The sequence below is a fragment of the Pocillopora damicornis genome, chromosome 1 (assembly GCF_964200805.1).
Source record: "Pocillopora damicornis chromosome 1, jaPocDami1.2, whole genome shotgun sequence".
NCBI lineage: Eukaryota > Metazoa > Cnidaria > Anthozoa > Scleractinia > Pocilloporidae > Pocillopora > Pocillopora damicornis.
The window spans coordinates 31090727-31118331 of NC_142670.1; the positions used below are offsets into that span (position 1 = coordinate 31090727).

Sequence of the window (27605 nt, forward strand, 5' to 3'; positions counted from 1 at the left end):
TTAAACTGGAGACTGGCTCGCCGATCATATTGTAGGTGCAGCTCAGTCTGTTCTGAGGGAACAGTTCCCTCACGCAAGAGGATTGGAAAATACAACTTTGGGGCCTATTTTTAATTTTTCTGTTCAAAAAGGCCAATTTTCACAAATCCTGAATACTGGCAGCCATCATTGGGTGTTGGTATCTACTGTAGGATGCTACACTCCTTCTGTAGTTTATCTGTACGACAGCCTGTTTTCGGGAAGAATTGCAGCCCTCGTGCAGAAACAGATTGCATCAATTATATACGAGGAAGGAACTAGTTTTAAGGTCATTGTACCAAATGTGCAACACCAGAACAATTCCGATGACTGTGGAGTTTATGCTATTGCTTTTCTGGTTTCGCTACTACATGGCCACAATCCTTCTAATCTGACATTTGACAGGAAGCTGATAAGACAACATCTTTTAAAGAGCCTGGAGAGTGGATCATTCGACCCCTTTCCCCTCTCTAAAGTACCCGAGTGTCGAGACAGGAGGCCACTTTTTGTTCAAGAGGTCTCGGTAATGTGCGAGTGTAGAATGCCGAGGGAAGAGTCAGACTCGAAGTCTCCTTCTCGTTGTGTGAAATGTTGTAGCTGCAAGGAGTTTTTTCACAGGAAATGCATTTCAACAATTATTTTGGAAGATTCAAGTGCAAACTGGCGTTGTCCAAACTGCGAAAGAGCCCTTAAGCAGGAAGAGAAAAATAACCATTAATTTAACATGTAGTATTAAAAACTGATTCTCAGAACTTCCCATTAATTGTTTATTAAGATAATCGTCGAAGTGAAATATATATGTGTAGTAATTTTTTATCTATGTAGAAGTCAGCTAAAAGAATTTTTAAAATGTATTCATGAGAAACTGTTTCCTATAGATCTTTCCCTAAGTACGCTCTTGCGTTTAGAATTGAAAATCCTGATCTAAATATTGTAAAAAATATTATCGTAGAATATTTTCAATGATGATCATGGCACAACGCAGATAGAGAAAATGTAATAGGTGAGACAAGTCACGGATTATCCTTGTCGACAAAAGTAATATCGCCTGCTACATTATATTCAAACTTAATCTCCGTCCAATCGAGGTAATGTACAATTTTTTATCAATTACCATATTAGAAATAAAAATATATCGCTTAAACTCTGAACGTAACTGCGTTAAATTTATTTCATCAGAAATCCAGAAGATTTCCGGTGTTTTAAAATCCTCCTTTTGACAGATTTCGTGAAGATGTCATTACGTTGTAGTTGTGATCGGCCATCCGTGAAAAGGAGGCGTCAAATGTATTTTGTGGAATCTGTCATATGGGTTAGCAACGGAAAAAAATGCAAATATCCTAACGCTAATACAAAGTCATGAGCGAAAACGAAGTAAGTGTTCCTTTCTACTCTATTTTGCGGCTCTAAAATGCGAAATAGGGCCTTCATGACAACATCGGGCGAGCTCGGATTTCGTCATCAGAAATCTACCCGAGATGACCTCTGGTGTTGTAACATCCTCCTTTTGACAGATTTCGTGGAGGTGTTACTATGTTGTAGTTGTAATCGGCCATCCGCGAAAAGGAGGCATCGCAAAAATTTATTGGAGTCTGTAATATAGGTAAGCAACGGAAAAAAAATGCAAATATCTTACGCCTAATACGAAGTCATGAGCGAAAACGAAGCACGTGTTCGTTTCTACTCTGTTTTGCGGGTCTAATATGCTAAATAGGGCCTTCATCACGAAGACAACATCGGGCGAGCTCGGATTTCGTAATCGGAAATCTACCCGAGATGACCTCCTTCTGACGGATGGCGGAGTGTGCTTTCCCTTTCTGAAGGAGCTCAACTAGGGAACCAAGCCTTTTGATAACCTAAACAATTTTTCACTCACCACCCCCGACTGGTTGAAGTGTAGTTGGAGGGGGACAGGGAAGGAAACATTTTTGTTACTTGCGCGGGAAAAAAACAAATGAGAAGTTATCTATTACCTTTTTTTTGTTGTTGTAATTTTCCAGAAAAAACAAATGGGAAGTTATCTATTACCTTTTTTTGTGTAATTTTCGCGGGAAATAATATTACCTTATCTCGCTCCGCTCCGTACATATACGAATCTTCTGCCTTTGGTTATAATACACTTTCTTCGTTAATTCTAAATATTACTCACGGTCAAATGGATCCAAAGGGAATTTCAAACCTTGGAAATACTTGCTTTCTGAATAGTGTCTTGCAAGCTCTGCTCTCAGTGACATGTTTTTCCGAAGGGCTCACTGGATTGCAGCACAATCACAAGAAGTGCACCTCATCTAAAACAGGTCTTGAAAATGTATTCAATATTATTTTAGCACGTCAAAATAACATTGATATTGGAGTGGAAGACATAAAATCCCAGCAGGCAAACAACATCAACCCATCGGTGAACTGTGTAATTGAACCAAGTACTTTTTTGATGAACCACAAAATTCGTCATCAGTGTGGTAATCCGCTTAGTTATTCTTGACATTAAGCTTATTTCGACTTTATGAAACAATTAAAATACGTATATTAAAATAAGTATTTGACAACTGGATAATCTTGTTAGAACGTCACAGGAAGTTGTACCTTGTACGGAGCTACGAGTAAAATGTTTAAGGCCTTTTCACTGTTTATGGCGGTAAATTTATATTAGTCCTGGAAGCTTTGCAAGTCGTAGTTCTTTGCTCGATTATTTTTTGACACTGTTGTGTTGCGCGTTCATCTAAAATGTGCGTGTACGAGTACTAGGAGTGCAAAGAGTGAAAACGGTACGCAAACCTAACACTTTCGACCCCTCCTCATTCCCCTCCCCCAGCCCCACCCTCTGGACAAATGAGTAGTTTCTGGACCATATTGACTTGATAATCTTGGTAACTCCTAAATTGACTATGCCAATTTCCTGTGGATTAAATTAATTACAATCACAAACCTGTAGACTGCAAAATTAAATCCAGGAATGGTGTCCCTGCCACATGGAAATTTTTGTTTTTGATTTCTTTTTTTTTCTGAGGGGGGGTAGAGTTCAACCCCCCCTCCCCTTTGAAAAATTCATTTCATGTCAAGCATTTCCTTAAAAAATTTTGGCACTTTTGGACCCCCTCTCCCCTGGAATTTTCAATGATCCTACTTGGGGTGGGAGTGTGTTGATCTTTCAATTCTTTCTAGAACTACACCTTTACTACACATTCTTTCTTACAAAAAGTAAATTTTGTGGTCAAAATGATCTCTATAATAATCACCTCCACCCTTACATTTTTCTTTTGCATGTGGGAGAATAAACATTGACATTGACAACAATGACAACAGTTCTATTTGCACTCAACATTTACATTTTTAGTTTAGCCAATAACTACAAGAAAAGTCAAATACTCATCACAAAGACAAGCTACCATAGTATTTCTTATACCCAATCACACACTTTATTAGTCAGTATTATTCAAACATTTATCCTGTTCCATTAGTGGTGTTTGTCTATTCATTCTTAAGGGTTGTACTATACAGAGCTTCCTGAAGGACTATTCTAACCCAGTGGAGCTGGAATCATCTTATTACTGTAGCAGGTAACAAATTTTAATAGCATTAAACCTAACACCAAAAGGACACACAAATACAACTATTTTTTTGATAACTGCTACAGTGCTTAACACTATAAACTACAATGCACAAAGCAGACTATTTTCTTCCCGTGCAAGAAATTAGGAATGTCAAAGCTACTACAATTGTACAAATTCAAGTTCTTATGCATGGATTGAAAAGAGTAGGAGATGCAGTCCCTGTTGCTGTGGTCTGGTCTCTGTGTCTGTGTGTTGTGAAGAATACAATTCATTCCTGTAATCAATTGAGAAAAGGCAAATAATGAAATAAAAATTCATACAAATACAAAATGCAATAAGTCCACATTAGCTTATTTGCTGCCTTCAATACAACATCATTTAACAAATAAAGAGACAATGATGACAACAAGGATGATGATGGTAATGATGGTGATGGTGATGTCAAGGATCATGGTTAGTGGTATAGGAGACTGACTGGGTGACCTCCAGTAACTAGAAGATGAAGAAGCAACAGTATGTGTAATGCCTCATTCCATGCTGTCTAGTTACTTGAAAAACTAGTAGCCCCCTGCCCCCCTCCCCTTGCTGATTCCTGCCTATATATAATGAATTGCACAAATATTAAATTATGCATTCTTTCATTTTTACTACATCAGTTGCTCCCAGAGTACTGATGCATGGAAGAGGCTAGTCACATGCCAGGCACCTCTGTCATTTTGCATTCAAATGGTAAGATTTCAAAATGATGGAAAAAAACTTCACAACTTAATAGATTACAAAGAGAAAGTGTTATTGTCCATGAGGGTACCACCATTTCTTCTGGTCATTATGTGTGTTACCTAAAAAGAGAAGAGAGGTGGTATTTTTCAAGTGATACCACAGTTCGACAGTCTTCACATCTTGAAGCTACAAGCCAGGAAGCATATCTCCTCTTCTATGAAAAAGATGAGGTTGAAGACATGCAAGAGGTTACACATATTTCTTCTATGTCTGTTAAGGTCCAAAACTGTCTACCACAGATGCCCAGTATGCCTCTAAAAAGGAAGAAGTTTCCTGTCAAGTTTTGTCTTCCACCTGGTTACTATGCATTAAAGGCTGAAAAACCTGGCATTTTCAAGACAGCTACTGGAAGTATACCCTGGAAATATTCTACACTGGATGTAGCATCAGTATTAGCAAAGCAGAGGGAATTGCCATGGCTGGGGTCCAAATCTCAGGGAATCCTAGAATTAAAGCATGGGAGCCAACTGATGTTGAAAAGCTCCTTCCAGCTAAACACAAGATAAGTGACGGCAAACTTTCCAATTTTGTGATAGACTATATTTTTCTACTGATAGAAAGTCAGTCTCAAGCCAGTAACAAGAAAGTTTTTACTGTCAACTCCGATGTTTATAACAACATGGCACAATTCTTAATGAATATTTTCTTGAAGCATAAGTATGACTTGCTTTATGAGAACATTTCAGCAGCAGACATGATTCTGTGCCCAGTACTGCATGGATCATATATTATCAGAGAGAAGCCAACATGAAAGTTCGTAAAAAATTCAACAATCAGAAAAGAAGAAGGAATCTTTCACACAATGTTAGAAAGAACTTACCAAATGCTGGGCCTAAAAGATAGAGCAATCATTGGAATGAGTTCTGAATCCATTTTTACAGAGCTATAAAAATGGAAAGAACTTAGCAATACCCCATTGGACACAACCATTTTTCCTAACAGCTGTCTAAAATTATTGAAGCAATAACAGTAGCTGCTTTCATCTGAACTGATTTTTATCTTATCAATGCCAGCACATGAATACTCAGAGAAGTTGGAGTAGTTTCATTGCAAATTTTTCAATATTCTTTGCAGCAAAGGATGGGAAAAATTAATTATTATAAATAATTATTATCATCATTATCATTGTTATCATTGTTATCATTGTTATCATTATTATCACTATTATCATTATTATTATTGTGTTTCAAACTTTACCACTTCCCTTCCCCAAAGCAGCTACATGTATACAATACAGGGCCTTTTAAAAAGTCCTCAATGTTTAATGCCTCGAGGCTTGCTGGTTTGGCAGTCAGTGGAAAGGTAATGAAAGAAATACATTCAGCTGGATTTATATGATTATAGTTAACATTCAAATATTGATTCTAACTCTGCACTGACTCAGGATATAAAAAACAAGACATTGATTGCATTATATATGGTGGCTTGATGCAAATGAGCCAAGAGAGCTTTTTTTTTTTCAGATACATGATCATAAAAAAGCCCCATGTTCTGTAGTTGTAAGTCATAGAGTGAAATTCAGTACTTTAACTATATTCAGTAGACCTCAATGCAGTTTTCAACACCACCTTAATGTCAAATAATTTTTGTGACAATTCTGTTATCATAAAAATATCAGTAATACTGCAAATTTCAGCAACAGTTGTACACGTTATAGGAAAATGATTCTTCTGTAAAAAATTTTTCTTCTAGCAGACTTAAATTTTCTGAAAAAAATAACATACAATGTATGGAAAAACTATCACAAACAACAGGGCAGATTCAAGGAAAGGTACAGCCATAGCCAGTATGAAGCAAACATCCCCACCACTCCCAAAATGCATTATCAGTTGCCTCAGATGTCCAGGCTGTCCAGGGAACAATTTAAACGTTAAATAAGTACAGTTTTGCGTATTCAGATTAATTACTGCTAGGTGCATTATTTTATGACAACGTACTTTAACAAGTTAGGTATATATATATATTTCATATCACAAAAGCAAATAATTTCTGGTGTTATCGCTAATTGGGATATCAGATCAAGAAAGTATAAGGTTATTAATAAAGAGTTTAATTTTGGCTGAAGGTTTTTCGAGTTATTAATTTGACAATTCACTGTACGTTGTAAAATTACAAAGCAAAACACTAAATTTAGGTTGAAAAACACTAAAATACTTACTTACCTTCGGTCTCAAAACGTTTTTCACTATACTGCTGTAAAAATTTGAGTTTGTGTTTACTACAAGCCGATGTTTCTTGTATACTCCAATGTGACGACATAAGCTAGTGGCAAAAAAGGTCACGCAAGCAAGCAAAGGCCTGGGCACAAATTCAGTAGGCTTGGCTACTGAGTTGAGCCTGGTTTCTAAGCTCCTTCAGAAAGTGATCCCAAAAAAAGTTTTTGCCGTCCGACATTATTCGCTGGGGCTTCTGGGACCGGGGAACGTTTCGGAATTTCTTCGTTAATTCTACTACGCCATAAACTTCGAGAGGAGTAGAAACTGTTTGTTTGTCGAAACTTGGAGCTGAGCACAAGTTAATTCTGTAGACAGGTTTGTAGAAAACTAATTTACTTTATATTTTTTCAATCTGAAGGGAGCTTTTTCGGTGCACGCAGGCTCCGAAGTCTAAGTTCGAACGTAACGTCACTTCCACTTTCTGAACTCGTCGATAAAAACTTTCTTTGCTGGTTCAAACTTTTCTAAAATGTGCTTTTTTTAAAATCTGTTTCGGTCCATAACAGTGGAATTTCAGACTAAGGTGTCAATTTCAACAAGTTTAAATGTTATAATAAACAGATCGTTGTCAATTCCCAATTATTAGTTGTTGATCTTAAGACGGAGCTAAATTAGCCATTCTGTAATATTTTAGGATAATTTGCTGAGATTTTGCTGCTAAACATTTAAGTCGTCTCTGAGTCTTTGTCAGTGATAGAACATTAATCCCAGGCTGAGTTTACAGTGGCTCTGTGTTCTTTCAACTGCAGTTTTAACGTTTTTCGAGTGAATTCTGTTGCAGTTACGAAGCTTTCGATTTCATCTTAATCCATTATTAATAAGTGTGCGCATTTTTTTTTCGTTTCTACAGGAAGTTTTGAGTTAAGCATAAATTTCCTAATTGGAGCTCTTGGTGTCTATTCCACGCAGTCACCAGAGGTTTGTGTTTTCAGTTTCTACAATGTAACTACGAACCAAAATGCTCCGGTTTCACTTAGTTAGTACAACAAAATTTAATTAAAACTTTTATCTCAAAATAGAAATTAAGTGCTGACATCATAATCATGTGAACAACGGGTGTTGGAGAGAAAAGAAAACTTTGGTGCACGTGACTCATCACTTTTGCTTCTATCTTCCTCTGAATAGCCTGAGTCTACAGTGGGATAGAGTGGAATTTCACACTAGGATGTCAATTTCAACCAGTTTCAATGTTCTAATAAATAGACTGTAGTCACTTGCGAACGATTGGTAGTTGATCTCAAGTCGGAGCTAAAAATTAACCATTCTGTCGTAGTTGAAGATAATTTGCTAAGATTTTGCTAGTAAACATTTAAGTCATCTCTGAGTCTTTGTCAGTGATAGAACATTAATCCTAGGCTGAGTTTACAGTGGCTCTGTGTTCTTTCAGCTGCAGTTGTAACATTTTTCGAGTGAATTCTGTTGCAGTTATGAAGCTTTCGAACTAATGAGTGTGCGTATTTTTCTTTTCGTTACTCCAGAAAGCTTTGAGTCAACTATAAATTTCTTAATTGGAGCTCTTGGTGTCTATTCCACGCAGTCACCAGAGGTTTGTGTTTTCAGTCTCTACATTATAACTATGAACCAAAATGCTCCGGCTTCACCCAACTAGTACAACAAAATTCAATTGAAACTTCTATCTCAAAATAGAAATAAAATGCTGACGTCATGATCATGTGATCAACAGGTGTTGGAGAGAAAAGAACACTTTGCTGATTCATCACTTTCGCTTCGATCTTCCTCGTGTTGCGCATCGCATCGCCATAAAATGCCTTAAACGGTGAGTAGAATTTGTTGTTTACTGAAGGTTTTTCGTTTTTTTTTTTTTACTTTTTGTATTAAATATAAGCGTGAGTTTCAAACGAGTGCAAATTGGTGCCATTCTTTCGTGTTTTAGTTGCAAATGTGTTGAAATTCAAAACGCACACTCTAATACAAGACCGAAGATTGGAAGTGCTTCTTGATCTGTGAGGTGTGTAGATTTTTTGATCTGTTTTAAGGTGTTTAATAGTGGAATTTCACACTAGGATGTCAATTTCAACCAGTTTCAATATTCTCATAAACAGACTGTAGTCACTTGCGAATGATTGGAAGTTGATCTCAATTCGGAGCTAAAATTAACCATTCTGTCGTAGTTGAGGATAATTTGCTAAGATTTTGCTACTAAACATTTAAGTCGTCTCTTTGTCCTTGTCAGTGATAGAACATTAATCCCAGGCTGAGTTTACAGAAGCTCTGTGTTCTTTCAACTGCAGTTTTAACGTTTTTCGAGTGAATTCTGTTGCAGTTACGAAGCTTTCGATTTCATCTTAATCCATTATTAATAAGTGTGCGCATTTTTTTTTCGTTTCTACAGGAAGTTTTGAGTTAAGTATAAATTTCCTAATTGGAGCTCTTGGTGTCTATTCCACGCAGTCACCAGAGGTTTGTGTTTTCAGTTTCTACAATGTAACTACGAACCAAAATGCTCCGGTTTCACTTAGTTAGTACAACAAAATTTAATTAAAACTTTTAACTCAAAATAGAAATAAAGTGCTGACATCATAATCATGTGAACAACGGGTGTTGGAGAGAAATGATTGATCACACTAGGATGTCAATTTCAACCAGTTTCAATATTCTCATAAACAGACTGTAGTCACTTGCGAATGATTGGAAGTTGATCTCAATTCGGAGCTAAAATTAACCATTCTGTCGTAGGTGAGGAAAATTTGCTAAGATTTTGCTACTAAACATTTAAGTCGTCTCTGAGTCTTTGTCAGTGATAGAACATTAATCCCAGGCTGAGTTTACAGTGGCTCTGTGTTCTTTCAACTGCAGTTTTAACGTTTTTCGAGTGAATTCTGTTGCAGTTACGAAGCTTTCGATTTCATCTTAATCCATTATTAATAAGTGTGCGCATTTTTTTTTTCGTTTCTACGGGAAGTTTTGAGTTAAGTATAAATTTCCTAATTGGAGCTCTTGGTGTCTATTCCACGCAGTCACCAGAGGTTTGTGTTTTCAGTTTCTACGATGTAGCTACGAACCAAAATGCTCCGGTTTCACTTAATTAGTACAACAAAATGTAATTAAAACTTTTATCTCAAAATAGAAATTAAGTGCTGACATCATAATCATGTGAACAACGGGTGTTGGAGAGAAAAGAAAACTTTGGTGCACGTGACTCACCACTTTTGCTTCTATCTTCCTCTGAATAGCCTGAGTCTACAGTGGGATAGAGTGGAATTTCACACTAGGATGTCAATTTCAACCAGTTTCAATGTTCTAATAAACAGACTGTAGTCACTTGCGAAAGATTGGTAGTTGATCTCAAGTCGGAATCAAAAATTAACCATTCTGTCGTAGTTGAAGATAATTTGCTAAGATTTTGCTAGTAAACATTTAAGTCATCTCTGAGTCTTTGTCAGTGACAGAACATTAATCCTAGGCTGAGTTTACAGTGGCTCTGTGTTCTTTCAGCTGCAGTTTTAACCTTTTTCGAGTGAATTCGGTTGCTTTTACGAAGCTTTCGAATTAATGAGTGTGTGTGTTTTTTTTTGTTTCTCCAGAAAGCTGAGTCAACTATAAATTTCTTAATTGGAGCTCTCGGTGTCTATTGATCTGAAAGAAACAATTCTCTTATCTATTTTTAAATCCAAGCTGAAAACTTTTTAAAAAGATTTTGATTAATTTTAAACTTTGATATTTCGATTAGTTATCGATTTTAAGATTTTGACTCTTTTTAAATTTATTTATAAACACATTTTATTTTATTTTATTTATTTATTTTTGTTAATATTTTTATTATTATTATTATTATTATTTTATCAATTGAATTAATTAGTTAATGAGGGCCCCACTAAAAACCGTTGTGGCGAGTTGGGCTCCCTCGTTAAATATTATTATTATTATTATTATTATTATTATTATTATTATTATTATTATTATTATTATTATTATTATTATTATTATTATTATTATCATCACTATTACTATTCCACGCAGTCACGAGGGGTGTTTGTTTTCAGTTTCTACATTGTAACTACGAACCAAAATGCTCCGGTTTTACTTAATTAGTACAACCAAATTCAATCGCGAAACTTCTATCTCAAAATAGAAATAAAGTGTTGACATCATGATTATGTGATCAACAGGTGTTGGAGAGAAAAGAAAACTTTGCTGATTCATCACTTTCGCTTCGATCTTCCTCGTGTTGCGCATCGCGTCGCCATAAGACGCCTTAAACGGTGAGTAGGATTTGTTATTTACTGGGTATGGTGTTTGGATAGCATATTTGACAGCAACTTAAGCCAGCTTTTCACTCACTCTTCAATTTATAGGATGGTAAAAATAATTCCATTTTGTCGTTAGCGATGAGTACTGATAGTGTAGAATGTGTGCCTTTTTAGTAATACGATGAGGTTTACGTATGTATGGAAAATTCACTCACTACCCCACTCGCTCTCTCACTCCATTCTCTGATCTGTTGCACAATTAATTTAAGTATTAAAATTTGGATTTAACGCGTTTTCCCTCTTCTTCCCTACTAGGTTTGTTTCTGTCTCCAGAGTTCCACTATTGTCTTCTGTTCATTATATCTGTACCTTAGCTGCCACTAGGCTCAATACATGGTATACCTATTTTACAGTTGATTTACCATATTTTGAGGTTTACAGATTTCATTTGATTTGATCTTGCTTTTGTAACGCAAATACCTTGTGAGCTTTTTTGCTCCTGGGCATGAAATGTCTCAGTCAGAATTTTAACACGCAGTTGAATTTTACTTCTTGTTTTGGGCACAAATCGAATTTTGTGGGGTCTAAAAAGATGTATTTTGATCAAAGATGAAGCGAAAAGAAAGAAAACCACCGTTAGGAAGTAGCAGCTCATATACCAAAGGCCTAAAAATTTTATTGTGCATGTAATAAAGATAAAGCAAGAAGAAGCGGGAAAGAGCCATAATTCAAAGAGCCTGAGTTCTCTCCAACTGCTGACCTTGCTTACATTCTATTTCAATTGGTCTTCGCGCTAGGTCCGTTACTACTTAGTTGTGTAGAAAGTTAAACCTGCATTAAGCAGATATAAGTCCATTTTCTTCCCTTTTTTTTATTGAAAGACTGACGCCTTTTGGGCATGCATATCTATTAATTATGTTTTATGAGGTGATAAGTTCTTCTTATTACTAATTCATGTTTTCTGATAGTCCCGAAGTTCATTTTTTGGTCTTATTTTTGTTTTCAGCGAATTATGGGCTAATAAATCTGACCGCACACACATATATATATTCCTCTGAGCGACATAGCATTAGCTGACTTTAAAGGACGAATACAGTAACTGAAGCTAAAAATACACTTGATTTACTCTCAACAGCAAGCTAAGATCAAGCTGAATATGGCCACAGAAGAATACTCTGACGAACAACTTAACTTCTTTAGGCTTTGTCATATCGTCACCGATGAAGTTGCCGAGAGTCTGCGACTATTCTTCAAAAAGGAGTGGGATAGACTTTACAAAGAAGACTTCGGAGAATGGAAGGACTCGCCAAAAAATGGAAAGGACTTTTATGATGGTGAATCTTTATCTAAACAAGAGTTTAATGCAGAACATTTGGCAATCATGATTAACGGAAATACAGCTGAGTGGGATTGCACCAAGTTGTTCTATGCCATTTGTTATTCTGATTGTATCGGTCGGCACCTCAAGCTAGGTTACAAAATTGCACTAAATATACTCAGAGAGATTCGTAATGAATGTCATGCGCACTCCTTACACGGCAAGATCAATGACGTGGAGTTTCAATGTATCATTCAACAAGTTGAAGATGCCTTCAAAGCTCTTGATCTCTCCAGAGACAAAATTCAAGTGATAAGAGAGCAGACGAGTTTTCCTACTAAGGAATTAAAGAATGTGTTGAAAAAGGTCGAGAATCTTAAACAGGAATTGGAGGTGCTCGAAGCTCAACTAAACAAGGACGTTTCTTCCTTCTACGTCCTGCCACCCAAACCTTCACACGATGTGGTAGATCGTGATCGCGAGGTGGCTAAAATTGCAAAACAGTTGGAAGAGCTCAAAGAGGCCAACGAGAACAGATTAAGTTACTTGTACATTTCTGGAAACCCTGGAAGTGGCAAATCTCAGCTAGCCGGTCTCGTGGCGAAAAGATTTTTCGATGAAGGCACTCAAATTCCTTTTACTTCTTCCTTTGTGATGACGATAGATGCTAAAACCCCAAGCACTATTCTTGACTCGTATGTTTCCTTGGCCCGAAATATTAACTGCCCAGAATATCCCATTACTAAGACACTTAACGATCCGGCTTTGAACTCAGACAAAAAGATTGCTAATTTGAAGTCCTTAATGGGCTCAAAAATCGAGCTTTACACCACCTGGCTTCTGGTTGTTGACAACGTCGAAAGTATCTCTAAGATTAATGCCTACCTGCCAGCGTCTGGAAATGAAAAGTGGGCGAGAGGTCAATTGCTGATCACAACACAAGACACCGAGCATATTCCGTCAGTGAGCTCTTTTGTCAATCACGTCTCAGTCAGCAAAGGTATGGAGGCCAATGATGCAGTACACCTACTAGAAAAGGTTTCTGGCATCTCAGGTTATGAAACGGAGGAGGTTGCTCAAAGATTAAACTATCAGCCCCTTACCTTAGCAGGAGCCGCCGCTTACGTCAAGGACGTTCGTGACACCAAAGGTGGAGCAAATTCTGGCTGGAGTGATTACCGTGAGAAACTTAAGGAAGGAAGAGTAGATCCTTCTTACACAATTGTCGATCACCTAGTTTATCCAGAATCAATGGGTAAGGTAACAAGAGAAGCTGTTAAAAAGGCAATTGAATCCACCAATGTTATAATCAAGAACGTTTTTACTCTGCTTTTCTTTTGTGCACCGCAACCGTTAAGTTTGGAGATAGTAACCAATTATTTTCGGGACCTAGTGGAGGAAATGGGCGATAAAGATGCTATCAGCGTGAAGATTCAAAGATGCTCTCTGCTCCTTTTTTACCAAGAGAAGAATGCTCTCTTTATAAGAACCCATCAGGTTGTACACGATGCCATCCGCGCTGTGCTTAAAGATTATCTCAAGGCTGATAAGTTAGGAGCTATGAAGGCAGCAATCAAGTCATTTTATCAGTTCGTTGAAGATACTCGACAACAAGATCATCTTTCCTACTTAGATACTTACGCGAAGCACTGTCACTGCATTCCTCATCTAGAAGTATTGATTACGCAAATTAAAGATAATTTTTCCGTGGAAGAAACGCGAAATGCCGGAGAGATTACGTTTAAATCCGACATACATTACCTGCAAACACTCGGGGTGATGTGTCAAGAACGTGGTGCATTCCAAGTGGCAAAAGAATGCTTTAATAGTGTTCTTAATATCCGTCTAAAACACCTCAAACCTGAAAATCTTGACGTCGGAAGAACTTACAGTAACTTGGGTGCAGTGCATGGAGACCTGCTTGAACATAAAGAGGCTAAAGAGTGTTACAATCGTGCACTTACCATTTTTCAGAGAGAGTTCGGACTTGAGCACGTCGAAGTTGGAATAATGTACGAGAACCTAGGAGATGAGCACCAATACCTGTCTGACTTCATTAAGGCAAAGGAGTATTATGATCTCGCACTTCCCATTCTTCTGAAAGAGTTCGGCCCTGAGCATCCCAAAGTTGGAATAACGTACAAGAACCTAGGAGATGTGCATCTAAAGCTGTCTGACTTCATTCAGGCAAAGGAGTATTATGATCTCGCACTTCCCATTCTTCGGGAAGAGTTCGAAGCTGAGGGAGCCGAAGTTAGAGAAGCGTACAAGAACCTAGGAGATGTGCATTTTATGCTGTCTGACTTCATTCAGGCAAAAAAGTATTATGATCTAGCACTTCCCCTTTACCAGAAAGATCTGGGACCTGAAGAAAGTCTCGTGGGAGTAATACACATGAAGCTGGGAAATGTACTCAAAGATCTGGGTGAGCTGAACCAGGCAAAAAAGAGTTATGATCGTGCACTTTCTATTCTTTGGAAAGCGCTCGGACCTGAGCATCCCATGGTTGGAATAACGTACATGAACCTAGGAGATGTGCATCTAAAGCTGTCTGACTTCATTCAGGCAAAGGAGTATTATGATCTCGCACTTCCCTTTCTTCGAAAAGATTTCGGACCCAAGCATTACGACGTTGGAATAACGTACAAGAACCTAGGAGATGTGCATCTAAAGCTGTCTGACTTCATTCAGGCAAAGAAGTATTATGATCTCGCACTTCCCATTCTTCTGGAAGAGTTCGAAGCTGAGGGAGCCGAAGTTAGAGAAGCGTACAAGAACCTAGGAGATGTGCATCGAAAGCTGTCTGACTTCATTCAGGCAAAGGAGTATTATGATCTCGCACTTCCCTTTCTTCGAAAAGATTTCGGACCCAAGCATTACGACGTTGGAATAACGTACAAGAACCTAGGAGATGTGCATCTAAAGCTGTCTGACTTCATTCAGGCAAAGAAGTATTATGATCTCGCACTTCCCATTCTTCTGGAAGAGTTCGAAGCTGAGGGAGCCGAAGTTAGAGAAGCGTACAAGAACCTAGGAGATGTGCATCGAAAGCTGTCTGACTTCATTCAGGCAAAAAAGCATTATGATCTCGCACTTCCCCTTTACCAGAAAGATCTGGGACCTGAGAATGGTCTCGTGGGAATAATACACATGGCGCTGGGAAATGTACTCAAAGATCTGGGTGAACTGAACCAGGCAAAAGAGAGTTATGATCTCGCACTTCATATTCTTCGGAAAGAATACGGACCTGAGGTTGCCGACGTTGGAATGACGTACATGAACCTAGGAGATGTGCATCTAAAGCTGTCTGACTTCATTCAGGCAAAGGAGTATTATGATCGCGCACTTCCCATTCTTCTGAAAGAGTTCGGAGCAGAACATTGTTTATTCAAAATGATCAAGGAAAGCTTAGTAAAGATAAAGCAATTGCAGGAAAATTCTCCGCGATCTTCGGGTAGTTTTGGGGAACGACCCACCGGTTCAGGACATCCTGGGTCAGTGCCAGCAAAACGATCAAAAAAGATATAAGAAATCGACTCTGCCTTTCATTTTCGACCTTGGGTTTATTTTAAATGGTAAAAATAACTCTCGAGACAAAAATGGACACTCACTTCAAGAATGTTATAGCGTACAAAATACAGATATCCTCAGTCCGCATTATATGGTTACGTTTATGCTACCATGCGCTCTGGAGTATTACAGTTTGGAGTCGATCCGCCATCTTGTTTGCTGACGGTGTTTATCTGCGTACTAGTCACCCCACAGGCGGCCCAAGCTCACGTCTCGAGAAAAAGCCAACGATGAATTCATGAACGCGTCACGCGTTGTGTGACTCGGTGTTAAGTTACGGGAGGAACCGTTGAAAATTCGAACACGTTATAAGGAATAGTATGGGGAACGAAATATGGTCGATTTACAACGATAAATATTTCGAAATATGAATATTTTAAAAGTAAAATCAATAAAACTTACTCATGCCCTGTGTATCCGTCGTAGTTTCTGGCGATTTCTGCAGTAAGTTTTATTGATTTTACGTGTAAAATATTCATATTTCGAAATATTTATCGTTGTAAATCGACCATATTTCGTTCCCCATACTATTCCTTATCACGTGTTCAAATTTTCAACGGTTCCTCCCGTAACTTAACACCGAGTCACACATCGCGTGACGCGTTCATGAATTCATCGTTGGCTTTCTCGAGACGTGAGCTTGGGCCGCCTGTGGTCACCCGAGAATTAAACATTTCTGGCGACGAACACGGGATCATCTTCCCAAGCTTAAGCAAAACGGAAAATTCCAATCCAACAGCCACAAGAGCTAGTTGCTACTTCGAGCGGTGAGCAATATTTAACAGCAAACAGCGTTTCCGCCGCTGCAGACACACACGAGTGAAGTGCTGTCATGATTTCTGTCACTATATATCGCCGAAGCCTACGATGCCCTTTCAATTTTGTACTCTCCGGTTTTCTCATCAAGGTAGAGCCTTACCCATCGCGACGGATTCCCGAGATCTCATTTCGCACTGATGAAAATTGCCATCGTAGAAAGACACAGAAACTAACTTGAAACAGCAAGCAAGATGAGAGTCTTATTGCAGGTAACTATTAAGAGGATCACGTCGAGAACTTAGACAATGTTCGCTGCCTAAACCATTATGGCCTGCGACTTCAGCTCATTAAATGTAAATTTATTCGGAAATCCTCAACTTACACGGTTGTGTCGTCTCTGCCAAAGGGATTTCGCCAACAGAGGAAAATATAGAAGCCATCAATCAAACGGCAAGCATGGAGAACCTTGATTAGCTAAGGGCCTTGTTGTTGGCTAAGTTCAATCCTCTAACCGCTCAACCAGTTTTTTCAAAAAACCCAGGAATTCAAGTGGTCCTCCTAGTATGACAAAGCATTTAACCAAGCCAAGATGTTGGTTTCATCTTCAAATGTGCTATTCCATTGTCACCACATGAACGACGCAACTGTCATTCTTAAGAGCGACGCAATCCAGTATGGAATTGGGGTAGTTTTACTCCACCGCTTCCCGTCTATTGCCTACTCCCCGAAGTCCCTAAATTCTTAAAAGAGAATCTAAAGCCAGATCGAAGATCTTGCCATAATTGTTCAGGTGGGCTTCCACATAATGCATATGTCGAGCGCAAAGTTACACTGGGAACTGAGCACAAACCCTGGTATGAAGATGTCAGCCACAGACTTCGCGACACCGTTTTTAGCAACTGCTAGACTTCGTACCTGGTCCCTCTCCCTTTCCTCATACGTTACGAAATCTAGTTCAAATTATTTGCTGAAATTCCCAGTGCCTATTCTTTGTCAAGGCTCCTTCCTCACTGCAGTACAAGAAATATGCTAGAGTTTAAAAATGAATCTTCCATGTGGCTTCTCGGTAGATAAAACGACACGTAGTCTCTCCCACACTCTCTCTTGTATTGGTGCAGGACCATATTGCTTTCAAAAAATGGATGACATGTCCATTCGTACGTCGATTCTATGCTGAAGTCATACTTTGTCGTCAAGTACAAGCTCTCTCTCAGGCAGGGCTGCCTCATGTTGGGACTTCGAACTGTTATACCACCCTTCCAGAGACAGCCAATTCTGCTATGACTACATGAGGTTCATGCTGAAATCAATGACCTGCTGTCTTGTACGGTGACTTGGAATAAATTGGGAGATTTAAAGGATCATTCTAGGATGTCAACTCTGTCAAAACACCCGTAAAACTCCTCCAGCCTCGCCACTGTTATCATGGTCCACGCCGACATCTCCACGTGTACGCGTAGATTTTGCTACCTATCCATTGAGGGACTACCTTTCATAGTTGGTGCTCACTCCTATTGGCTTGGAGTGTTCGGTCTTATGAAGAGAACGTCTGCTGACTCGCACGTCAACGCCTTGTACTACATCGAGGTATGATTATCCGGCTCAAATTTTCAGTGACAGTAGGGCGGCATTTCCCTCTGCAGAATATGAAGAATTCCTGTAACGTAGTGGCTTTCGGCGAGTTCTAGTTTCCCTTCACCATCCTTCTTCAAATGATGTGACTGCACAATTTTCAAAGACCCTTTAGTTCCCTATGGAGTCATCAGTCCCCAATTTATCAAGCTGTATTCATTGATGGACTCAGAATTTCCTTTTTTCCGACAAAAGCACTCTATATGCTACTACCAAGTCATCTCTTGTCAATCACTTTCAGCTGTGAGAACTGTTCACTCGACTTTCCCTTGCAAGACCTGATATTGGTGCTCATGTCGCCAGGTAAAAAGACTATTGAATGCTGTATAATCACGACAAGTAAGCCAAGTTTAGAGAGATGGTTTGGGAGACACTTTTCTCGCACGTGACCATCCATGTGGTCAGAAGTGGTAGTCTGGTACCGTCGCACAGAAACTCGGCCTGCTTCCTTGCAAGGTCAACTAAATGATGGGCGGACCTGAAGAAAACACGTGGATGATGTTCTTCAGAACAGACCAAGCCCTGTGGCAACTGAATCTGGCACAATAATAGCACAGGTATAAGCGGAAGCAGCAAATGAGGACTCTTCTCCTTCTAATGTAGTAGAACCACACCCCTACTGGAAGTTTTGCAGAGCCGTAGAGTCACCTACAGCTATTCCTGCTACTCCCTGCCTACTTTGGTCTCAACTTGCCTCCAAGCCACCTCAGGGACCAGTTAAGTTACACTTAATAGGACAGTTCACCTAAATGAACAGTTTTAAAAATCTGTGTGGTTTTTAAGGATTTACTGAACATTTAAGATTTTCTGAGCAATTGGTTTTTTATTTGCTCATCAGTTTTAGTAATTCCTAGCGAAATGTTTCCACGGGAAGGAGATATAGTTTCTCAATATAGATATCGAGCCCGCAGTATTTTTCTATCACTTATTCGGCTAGCATGTACTTCAGAGTGATACATTTTAGGAGTGGTTCCGCCATCTTGCGTGCAGTGTTCGTCTTCTTATTGGTCAACCACGAGAACATAAAACAATGTTGTTATGTGACAAAACAATCTTGGAACCACGTGAAGAGGCGGAGCTCACTTTGTTCATAGAAATAGCCAGTTACAGTCGAAAGATACGCTTTATTATAATATTTAATGTGCGATAAGAATTAATATCATCTAGCGCAAGGGTTCTTTATAGGAGCGTTAGAGGATTCGTCTTTAGGGCATAGTTAACATTTTCTGTTGTCGTCGAGACCTGAGAATTCGTAAATCGTAAGAAATTGGATATTCGTAGTGTAAACTATATTCTCTTAGAAGGCTGGCATAACGAAAAATAATTTTGGAGTCCTACCAACTGTCCTAATGACGAAATACATAGCTGAAAAAAGAACTTTTATAATCTGATTAAGTACCTCGAGGACAGTCCTTAACCAAGTTAAAGTCCGTCTATAGCTAGCGGGGCCTCATACACACACGCACAACTGACTAATCACATTACGGGAAACGAGCAGTGATTTTCCAATTTGATTCTTTATGATCCTTTCTATTTAACCACTGATTAGCACGATGTACGAAACTGATACTAGTCTAGGACAAATCTTGTGGAAACAAATCCTGTTTTTCTGAATGACAAAGTAGCTTTAGTTGAGAATTTCTTCGTTTCTTTTCCCGTTATGTAATTGGTTTGTTTGTTTAACTGACATTGGAAGAACAGAGGCCTTGTAATATGTAAATGGTGCCACGAATTTTAAAGAGACCATGTTGTTTTATATTTTATAACTAGTTTTGGACCTTCATCACCGTTTTAAGTCATTAAAGCACCTTAAGAAATTTGGAAAATTATTTCATCTGTTTTATTTTTCCCCTAGGTATGTTTTACTGAACATTTTTCTCCCTGTTCTTAAAGTTTATCTAGTGTCGAGCCGTCTGCTCAATGTTACCACACTTTGAGTATTTCCCCAAGAAGTCTACCAGATTAGCAAGTGGTTCAAGCGTCAACGTACGTTCATCGAGTTATGAAGCATGCTGGAAAGGTGCCAAGAGTTGTTAGAGGCGTAGTCGAAAGTTACCATGGCTTCTTGAGTGCTTACCAAATTTCCCAAATGCTTCATATATCTATGAACGCTAACAGCTGACGAACGAAGCAACTCTTCTACAAAATGTTCAAAATAGTACTTCAACTGGTGTTTAAAGGGAAACTTGCCTTTATTACACTTCTACGCGCGCAGAAAGCGTGTATCGTGGAATTATGAAAAACACTCGCGCGATTGAACTTGACGGACTTTTTTTCACAGGGTTAAGTATCACTTTTCTTTACGGACGGAATATTATTGTTTTTGAAGGAAGAAAAAGATTACTATTTTCAAAATAAGGCATTTTTTTTCGTATCGTTAGCATACATTGTCTTGAAGGCCCGTTTTTTTTCTTTTGTTGTTTCTCTGATTCGCTTATGCTCTTGCAAACAGTCTCTCAATGTTTTTCAGCCGCCTGGTAACTCCTTCGCTTGTTCCAGGTACATCAGACACTCTTTCGCTGTCTTAACTCATATTCCTCATTGTTCAGCTCAAAATTCTATTGAAGTGAAATTAAGGGTATTGAAAACGTAAAGAGAGTTAAGATTTTGATCACTTGTGTGAATGAAAGGATTCATCTGCTCTTCTATTCTAAAGAACAGCCTTGGACATTCCAGGAGCGAAGCAAGTGACATTTTTGTCGTGAGTCGTGTACTGAACAACTTTGGAGCCTTCTTTAATGTTCCTCTGGTCTCTGATATTTATGGTTAGCTGAAAAAAAAAAAAGCAAAAGAGATAAACCTTTCTGTTCCTGTCATGAGCCATCTGCAATCCCAGAGGGAGAATTAAACAGTGTACGGCCCATAACCAATTAATCCTCTATGCGGGAAGACAATGGATTGTCTTATTCAGAGACTTAAGAATTTGCCCATCTAGCACCTGCGATCAAGTAAAGATGAAGTAATTCCCATGTTTCCGTGCGTCTGTTCACTAATAGATCACAGATGACGTCAAAACGTGGTAAGTCCAAATAAGTAGCACACGGGACGTAGCTGAGCATTTCACTAATATTTTTACCATATTTTGACATCTCTTGTGATCTATTACTGAACAGAGACACAGCGACATAGAATCTACATCTACAAAAAGATAAATGTTCTAATAAATGACACCATCTTCATCGATCTGTCCTCGAAGAGATTATAGATAAGAAGCAATCAAATTAAGCAAAATTCATCTTATATAATTTTTCACACATGTAGTTTCCATTCCTGTAGTTACTACTCTGAGGACAATTTAAGATGTAACTCTTTGATCCTGATAAGAACATACAACTATTTAAATAGTTCACATGTAAATTTCTCAATCTAGCTAAGAAAGGAAACTTTTTTAACCCTTTAACTCCCAGAAGTGATCAACATGAAACTTCTCCCTATAATATCCCGACATTATCCAGAAAACAGCTAATGAGAATATTCAAACTTATCACTCCCAGGTAGAAGTTGTTATCTTGATCTAACACCAAATTCTCATGACTAATTTACAAGGATAGGTTAAGCAGCAAAGGGGAGAATTAACATTCAGATCTTGGGAGTTATAGGGTTAATTCACATCTCTGTGGCCCTACATGGTTATAATGTGCTTAGTGTAGTGCCCACTCAAGGGGACTATTAATATGCATCACATAACTTTAAGTGTGTTCCTTAGGTTTTATTACCCCACTACTAACCTGTCCATGTACATCTTTACAATAACCACTGCTAAGCCCTTTGACTTGAAACTCTATATCGGTAAGATAGCATAGCTGTTTCCATAGCAACTTGGATTCTTCATCATCAACGTCATTGTCATTATGTACAAGTGTAACCAGGCAACCATCTGACTGAAGGTGAAATATTATTGAAATCTTTATTATAAAAGTAATTGAGATTAATTTTCTTGACACACTACCCTCACTATATCAAGACAGAGTTTACTAGAGATCCTACAGAATTTTACTATAATCTAAGTAGATTGGAGAAGGAGACCAAGGAATTGTAAATATGAGGAGAGGGAGGTCTCATCCCTCACCAAAATAATGCACAAGTCTTAATCAAGTTTCCCAGATACCCTTTGTGTAGTTCATTGGCATGAGCAGACCTAAATCCAAATGGTCTGCGATGTGTCAGAAATCAATTCTTGATGCCGGTTTAGTGTCTTATCTAGAGAGCACCATTATGGGATTGCCACGGTTTGAACAAATACGTCCCTTCAATTACTTGTTCTGGATAATTTAGGCACACTTCAAATTATGTTTCAAAAGAAAAAGAAACAGGGAAATGTAATTTCTTCTTGTACAAAATCTTCTTAAAACAATATTTTGGTTTACATTTCAGATTAAAAGTAAAGCAGGAACCAAAATCCAGGGAATGTAATATACATAAAAGGCTCAATTTCCTAAGGTTCTCAAGTACTAGTTTGAATAAATGCTATGGGGGGGAGGGGGGAGAGGGAAGGTTTGAAAATTGTTAACTGGGACACATTGCTCCCCTTGCTGGAAATCCTAGATCAGACACTGCCAGTTGTTTATTAAGTCCTAAAAAATACATAGTGATCCCAACAAAATTAATGAGATTGATTCATACAAATGATGAGACTGAATATTTTACCAAGCCAGTTTTAGTTGAGTTTGCAATAAGTCATAAAAAGTGTGTTAAACTCTGGAGAGAGGAAAGTTTTCTTCCACTGTCTAATTGATTGGCTAAGCATGAGTTAACCCTTTAACTCCCATGAGTGCCCAAAATGGAATTTCTCCTTGCAATATTAATACAATATCAAGCAGACCACTAAAGAGAGTAAAGAAAAATATCAATTAGGGGATTGGCAGTTGATGATCCAATACTAAATTCTCCAAAACTCACATAAGAATTGTATGGCAGAATGGCAGTATAAAGAATATAGTAGCCCATTTTACAGTTACATGCTTAGATGCCAAGCCTTTGAACAAGAGTGAGGCTAAGGGTGACCTTGTTATTATAAAAAGTTGCTGCTTCTCAAATGTAAATTTTTATTTGTTATCATGCTAACTAGATACTGGCCTCTATCACAACAAGGTAACCTTCAGCCTCATTCCAGATCAAAGGTCTTGAGGTGATATTTTGAGACATTACACACCACAGTTGGAGAGTGACACATCAGAGCAGCACAGTAGTGCATGAAATTGGTGATTTGCTGTAGAGGAACTCCAACGGAGAGTAGAGCTGTTGGATCATCAATCAGCAGCAAACAGGGCTTTGTTTCAGTACCCATAGATGACTTGATTCTGTTGTATAATGGTTGAAGAGTAAATGTTGGGGCTCTAAGAAAACAATTTAAGAATAGCAGCTTTCAACCTCAACAAAACAACATTTCAGAAAGAGGAGTATATATAGATACAGTTGGAACTTCATAGTTAAGTAAACATGTACAGTGGCATGAAGGAAATAAGGTTGTTTCTACCCTTCTTACTAAAAGCATTTTTTCAGGTTTCCTTAGACAGTTTGATCATCTATACTTCTAAAAACAATATGGGAGAATCAGAAAGGAACTGTGAAAGTTTTCCAACTCACATCCCAGCTACAGCAAAAACCCAAACCTTGATATTTGAAATTCAGGAACTTGCCATTCACTCCTATGCATTATGGGTAATCTCATGTTTACAAAATAATACTCCTCAGTCTGACTAATAAATTCAGCACATGTAGAACAGTTTTAACAAAAACAGAATAAAGTTAATTATCTTGTAAACTGCTAAAGAGAACAGACAGGCTTATCAGCTAGAGGAAAACATTCGGATAAAGGGTCAACCTCTTCTGTCTAGTACCTAATTTACATGGAAAAGAATGACAGAAGGTAGGAAGAATTACTAATGGATCTTGGAAGTTTAAGGGTTGACTCACAGTATACATTTTTGTGTTTTACTTCAGTTTAAGGGACTAGGTGCACCTCAACTTAATCCAGTTATGGAAGCATCCTTGAAATTTTTCAACCAAATTTTGAAAAGACTTTATATATTTTTGGAAACCTCTTGCTGTGGAGAAGGAAATCAGACATGCTAAATAATTCAGAATTGCAAAAAGAATTACCTGACATTTTTAAAAGGGTTGTTGTGATCTGCATTTTCATTTCCTACTGTGCTACTATGTGAGTTTTTGAAGGCATCTTGTTGACTTTCATCAGCTAAAGCTTCAGATATACAACTTAAGCCATCGACATATGTCACCTGGCCACTCTCACAGATACTGCTGAGGTTTATACCCTGAATAACAAAGTTTCACATGATAATTACAATATGTTGGGAATTGCTTATTTAGTTGTTTTAACCCTGCTTTAATTCCCAGAAGTGATTAACATGAAACTTCTCCTGATAATATCCATACATTATTCAGCAAACAGGTTATGAAAATATTCAAACTCATTGGGTAAAGGCTGCTCTCTTAATCTAGCACCAAGTTCTCATCAAATGTAAAAGGAAATGTGTAACAGCTAGAAGGGAGAATTTAACCATCAGATCTTGGGAGTTAAAGGGTTAAATCAAATGTTTTCTGGTGAAGGAAGCCAGAAGGGAGAGAGGAGGGGTACCCTCTTTAAGTCCTACAAGTGACCAAGACAGAATTTCTCCTCACAAAATCAATACAATATCAAGCAGAATAGTGATGAGAATAAGGAAAAATATCAATTAGGGGATTATTAGTTGATCCAATGCCAAATTATCTAAACTAACATCAAAAGAATTGAATGGCTGATGGTAAGGAGAATTACTACTAAGATCTTAGGAATGAAAGGATTATGCTACTCTGGGTTTGACTGTCACTTCCTCAGGAGACTTTTAGAAAAAATTGAAATGATAGAGGTATCAATCCTGTTGCTTCTAGTAACATCAAGATAAAAAATATAGACATGTCTAATTCTCACCAATTTCTGTGCAACATTACTGTAATGAGAAAAAGACTGGACCAAGGCAATGAAAAGTACTTTGAAACCTCCTGAAAAAAAACAGAAAGACAAATATACAAAGTTCTAAATTTCAGAAACTATGAACTGCGGTGGAACTCTCTCCCACAGGGAAGTAACATATTAGAAGTAATATAGGCAGGTCTTACTTTCAGGCAGTCACAAGAGATTGAGAGGGGTTCTCTACAACTGACAAAAGAGATCTTTATTTAGAAGTAATATAGGCAGGTATTCCTTATACACAGTTAGGTAAGCTGTAAGACTCAAGAACAAACATTTATCTTTCAAATTATCACTCTCAATCTCTGCGGTATCAATGAGCATTTTTCATTCAACTGAATTTATTCTTGTTTTCTTTCTCATCACTATATTCCCACCAATAGCATAGCTCCATCCTCTGCATAAACCCACACAAAACAGACAATTCCTCCAATTGCTCTTACAAAGGGCTAACACTTGAAACGTCAGCTTTTAAACTCTTTATGGTGGCCAGTTTACGTTATCATCTCAGTTGACAATACTCAATTACTCAGGTCCTACTTTGGTGGCTTTCTAGAAAATAGGAATGCTGGCTGTGATCCTATGATAAATTTACCATTATGATATTACTTTTAAGTATAAGAGGGGTCGCATAACCCTTACACCACCTTCCAATGAAATGTGCTCTTTTTAAGAAGAAGGCAGTATTGTATATATCAAAGTATGGATACATCATTCACAATTGCAGATCAGAAATTGTAGACTTCTGAACTCATGACTCCACCCACCTTTGATGTACAAGGATAAGAAGTGATGAATGAGAAAGCTTCCATCATTTTGACAATCTGTTATCAGCAAAAACTTTCTCTGAAAACCATAAGTTACAAGAATTATGTAAAACATCTGATTCATAGCACTATTATTTGATTAAATTTAATTTTTCTTTATTTTGAATATTATTTTTATATAACGCCATTATCAAAATGATATTATGGGGTCCTCATTAATTTTGCTTTGGGAAGGTGGGGTGGGGAAATATACAGGGTTATTTAATAAATGAACTGTACAAAGCTGCTCCACCACACCACAGGTGTGATATTGAATGGAGTCATTTTATAAACAAAAACAAATTTAAGGGGGGTGCTCATTAGAGATGGGGTGCTTATATTGAAAGGAGGGCACTTACTCAATTTATTATGATAGAATAACAGCCAGCAACAATTTAGCCTGTAATTGATGTTCTCTTGGCAAGATTTTGTGATCTATTGTACTGGGATACAAAATCATTTTCCTTAAAAACTAAAAAATCTTTTGTTATCAGTTAGATTGTATAGGGGGTTCTGAAATAGTACTGAGGAAGGACATACTCCTTCCCATTCCCCTGTTTGCTAATTTTTCTACCTCTGGCTTAGTATTTATTGGCATCCCACTCCCTTTGGTTTGATTTTCTTATCCTTGCACTCCTCGGTAAAATTTTCGCACAGCCCATAACTACATAATGCATTCGGTTCTTGGATAGAGAAAACTATGGCAAAAACAATACATTGCCATTGGGAAAACAGATTTGTTTTACAATAGTATGGGGCTGTGCGGAAATTTTACCCACTCCTCTATTAATTATCTGCTTCAAATCCAAAATGTCGCACGACCATCTACGAACAGTTCTGCGATTACATATGTTAACAGACTTAATACTACCACAGGATTTCTCGATCGAGACCCACGATGTAGTGAAATAACCAACTTTAACCTGAAGATCACCCTTACTTCCGAGGTATCTCTGGATTGTCTTTGAAATTCACTTGAAACATTTTATTTCGAATGTCCTTCAGATTTTCAACTTGAAATCACTAAACAAAAGTTTATAAACTTGAAATTATATAATATTATATCACTGTAAGTCTACATCCCCATGAGGTCGTAGAGGAGCTAATGAATGCGATTTTTCAAACATGGTTTGATGCTACACTGATTTAAAGATTTGATGAAAGTAACCAAGAAGTTACAATCCATAGACCCAACGTTTCGACTCTCCTGCAGTCTAGTGCCCTCATCAGGATGTAGCGAAATAACCAACTTTGTTTGCGATTTTATTGACAACAAAAAATGAACACATCCACAAGAAACTGGGAGAATGATTCCTACATTATACTCGTTGTTTCACTACTTACCTTTGGTGGAGACTTCTCACTGAAATCTGTCAATTTAATTCTCCAAACATGATGAGATTGATGAATTTGGAGTGCCGATGCTATGTCATGTAATACCAAGTTAATTGTCCTTTTTTCAACCGATCAGTCATCGATGCCGCACTGATCATATTTTCGAATCAAAATATTAATGACTGAATGTCATGAAAGTTTTTCTTTCCGGTTAAAAAAATTTTGGCACGACAGAGTTTCACCTCTTAAGGTTTTGAAAAGTATGTGGACTCAAACAGCCGCGATTTTAGTTAAAAGCTGACTTTTCAATCTGCATTTAAAACCTTAAGGCTGACTCAGTGTTATTTCATGTTTTTCATGTTTTTGTTTTTTTTTTTGTGTTCAAGAACACAACATACCAAACTGACTCAGGCAAGGACTCTCCATCCCTTTAATTGGG

At 37.9% G+C, this 27605-nt stretch overlaps 2 protein-coding genes and 1 long non-coding RNA gene across 16 annotated transcripts; 1 reads left to right on the forward strand and 2 right to left on the reverse strand.

The window, feature by feature from the left end:
* Window positions 1–3307: 3307 nt before the first annotated feature.
* LOC149053283 (uncharacterized) lies at window positions 3308–6740 on the reverse strand. 10 transcript variants are annotated; one of them, XR_016182032.1, is made up of 4 exons: window positions 6512–6732; window positions 5170–5232; window positions 4409–4603; window positions 3412–3843 (listed from the first exon to the last, which is right to left on the reverse strand). It is a non-coding gene; the product is annotated as an uncharacterized LOC149053283 (long non-coding RNA). The 10 variants fall into 10 exon arrangements; XR_016182036.1 differs by having other exon boundaries at window positions 4409–4503; window positions 6512–6651; XR_016182033.1 differs by having other exon boundaries at window positions 5170–5181; window positions 6512–6637.
* Window positions 6741–6756: 16 nt separating this feature from the next.
* LOC149053284 (uncharacterized) lies at window positions 6757–19881 on the forward strand. Of its 5 annotated transcripts, XM_089190694.1 has the most exons (6): window positions 8025–8111; window positions 8250–8534; window positions 8919–8986; window positions 10696–10788; window positions 11092–11172; window positions 11912–19881. In XM_089190694.1, exons 5-6 carry the CDS (start codon window positions 11170–11172, stop codon window positions 15620–15622), a joined length of 3714 nt encoding a protein of 1237 aa, XP_089046820.1. In that variant the 5' UTR covers window positions 8025–8111; window positions 8250–8534; window positions 8919–8986; window positions 10696–10788; window positions 11092–11169; the 3' UTR covers window positions 15623–19881. The 5 variants fall into 5 exon arrangements, with proteins under 5 accessions (XP_089046829.1, XP_089046820.1, XP_089046835.1 ...); XM_089190703.1 differs by lacking the exons at window positions 8025–8111; window positions 8250–8534 and adding an exon at window positions 6757–6880; XM_089190709.1 differs by lacking the exon at window positions 11092–11172.
* A 347-nt stretch (window positions 19882–20228) lies between these two features.
* LOC149053285 (elongator complex protein 6-like) lies at window positions 20229–27592 on the reverse strand. Its single transcript, XM_089203440.1, has 8 exons — window positions 27565–27592; window positions 27176–27255; window positions 25793–25871; window positions 24987–25057; window positions 24158–24330; window positions 23208–23391; window positions 21784–21936; window positions 20229–20825 (listed from the first exon to the last, which is right to left on the reverse strand). Exons 1-8 carry the CDS (start codon window positions 27590–27592, stop codon window positions 20706–20708), a joined length of 888 nt encoding a protein of 295 aa, XP_089059566.1. The 3' UTR covers window positions 20229–20705.
* Window positions 27593–27605: the final 13 nt, after the last annotated feature.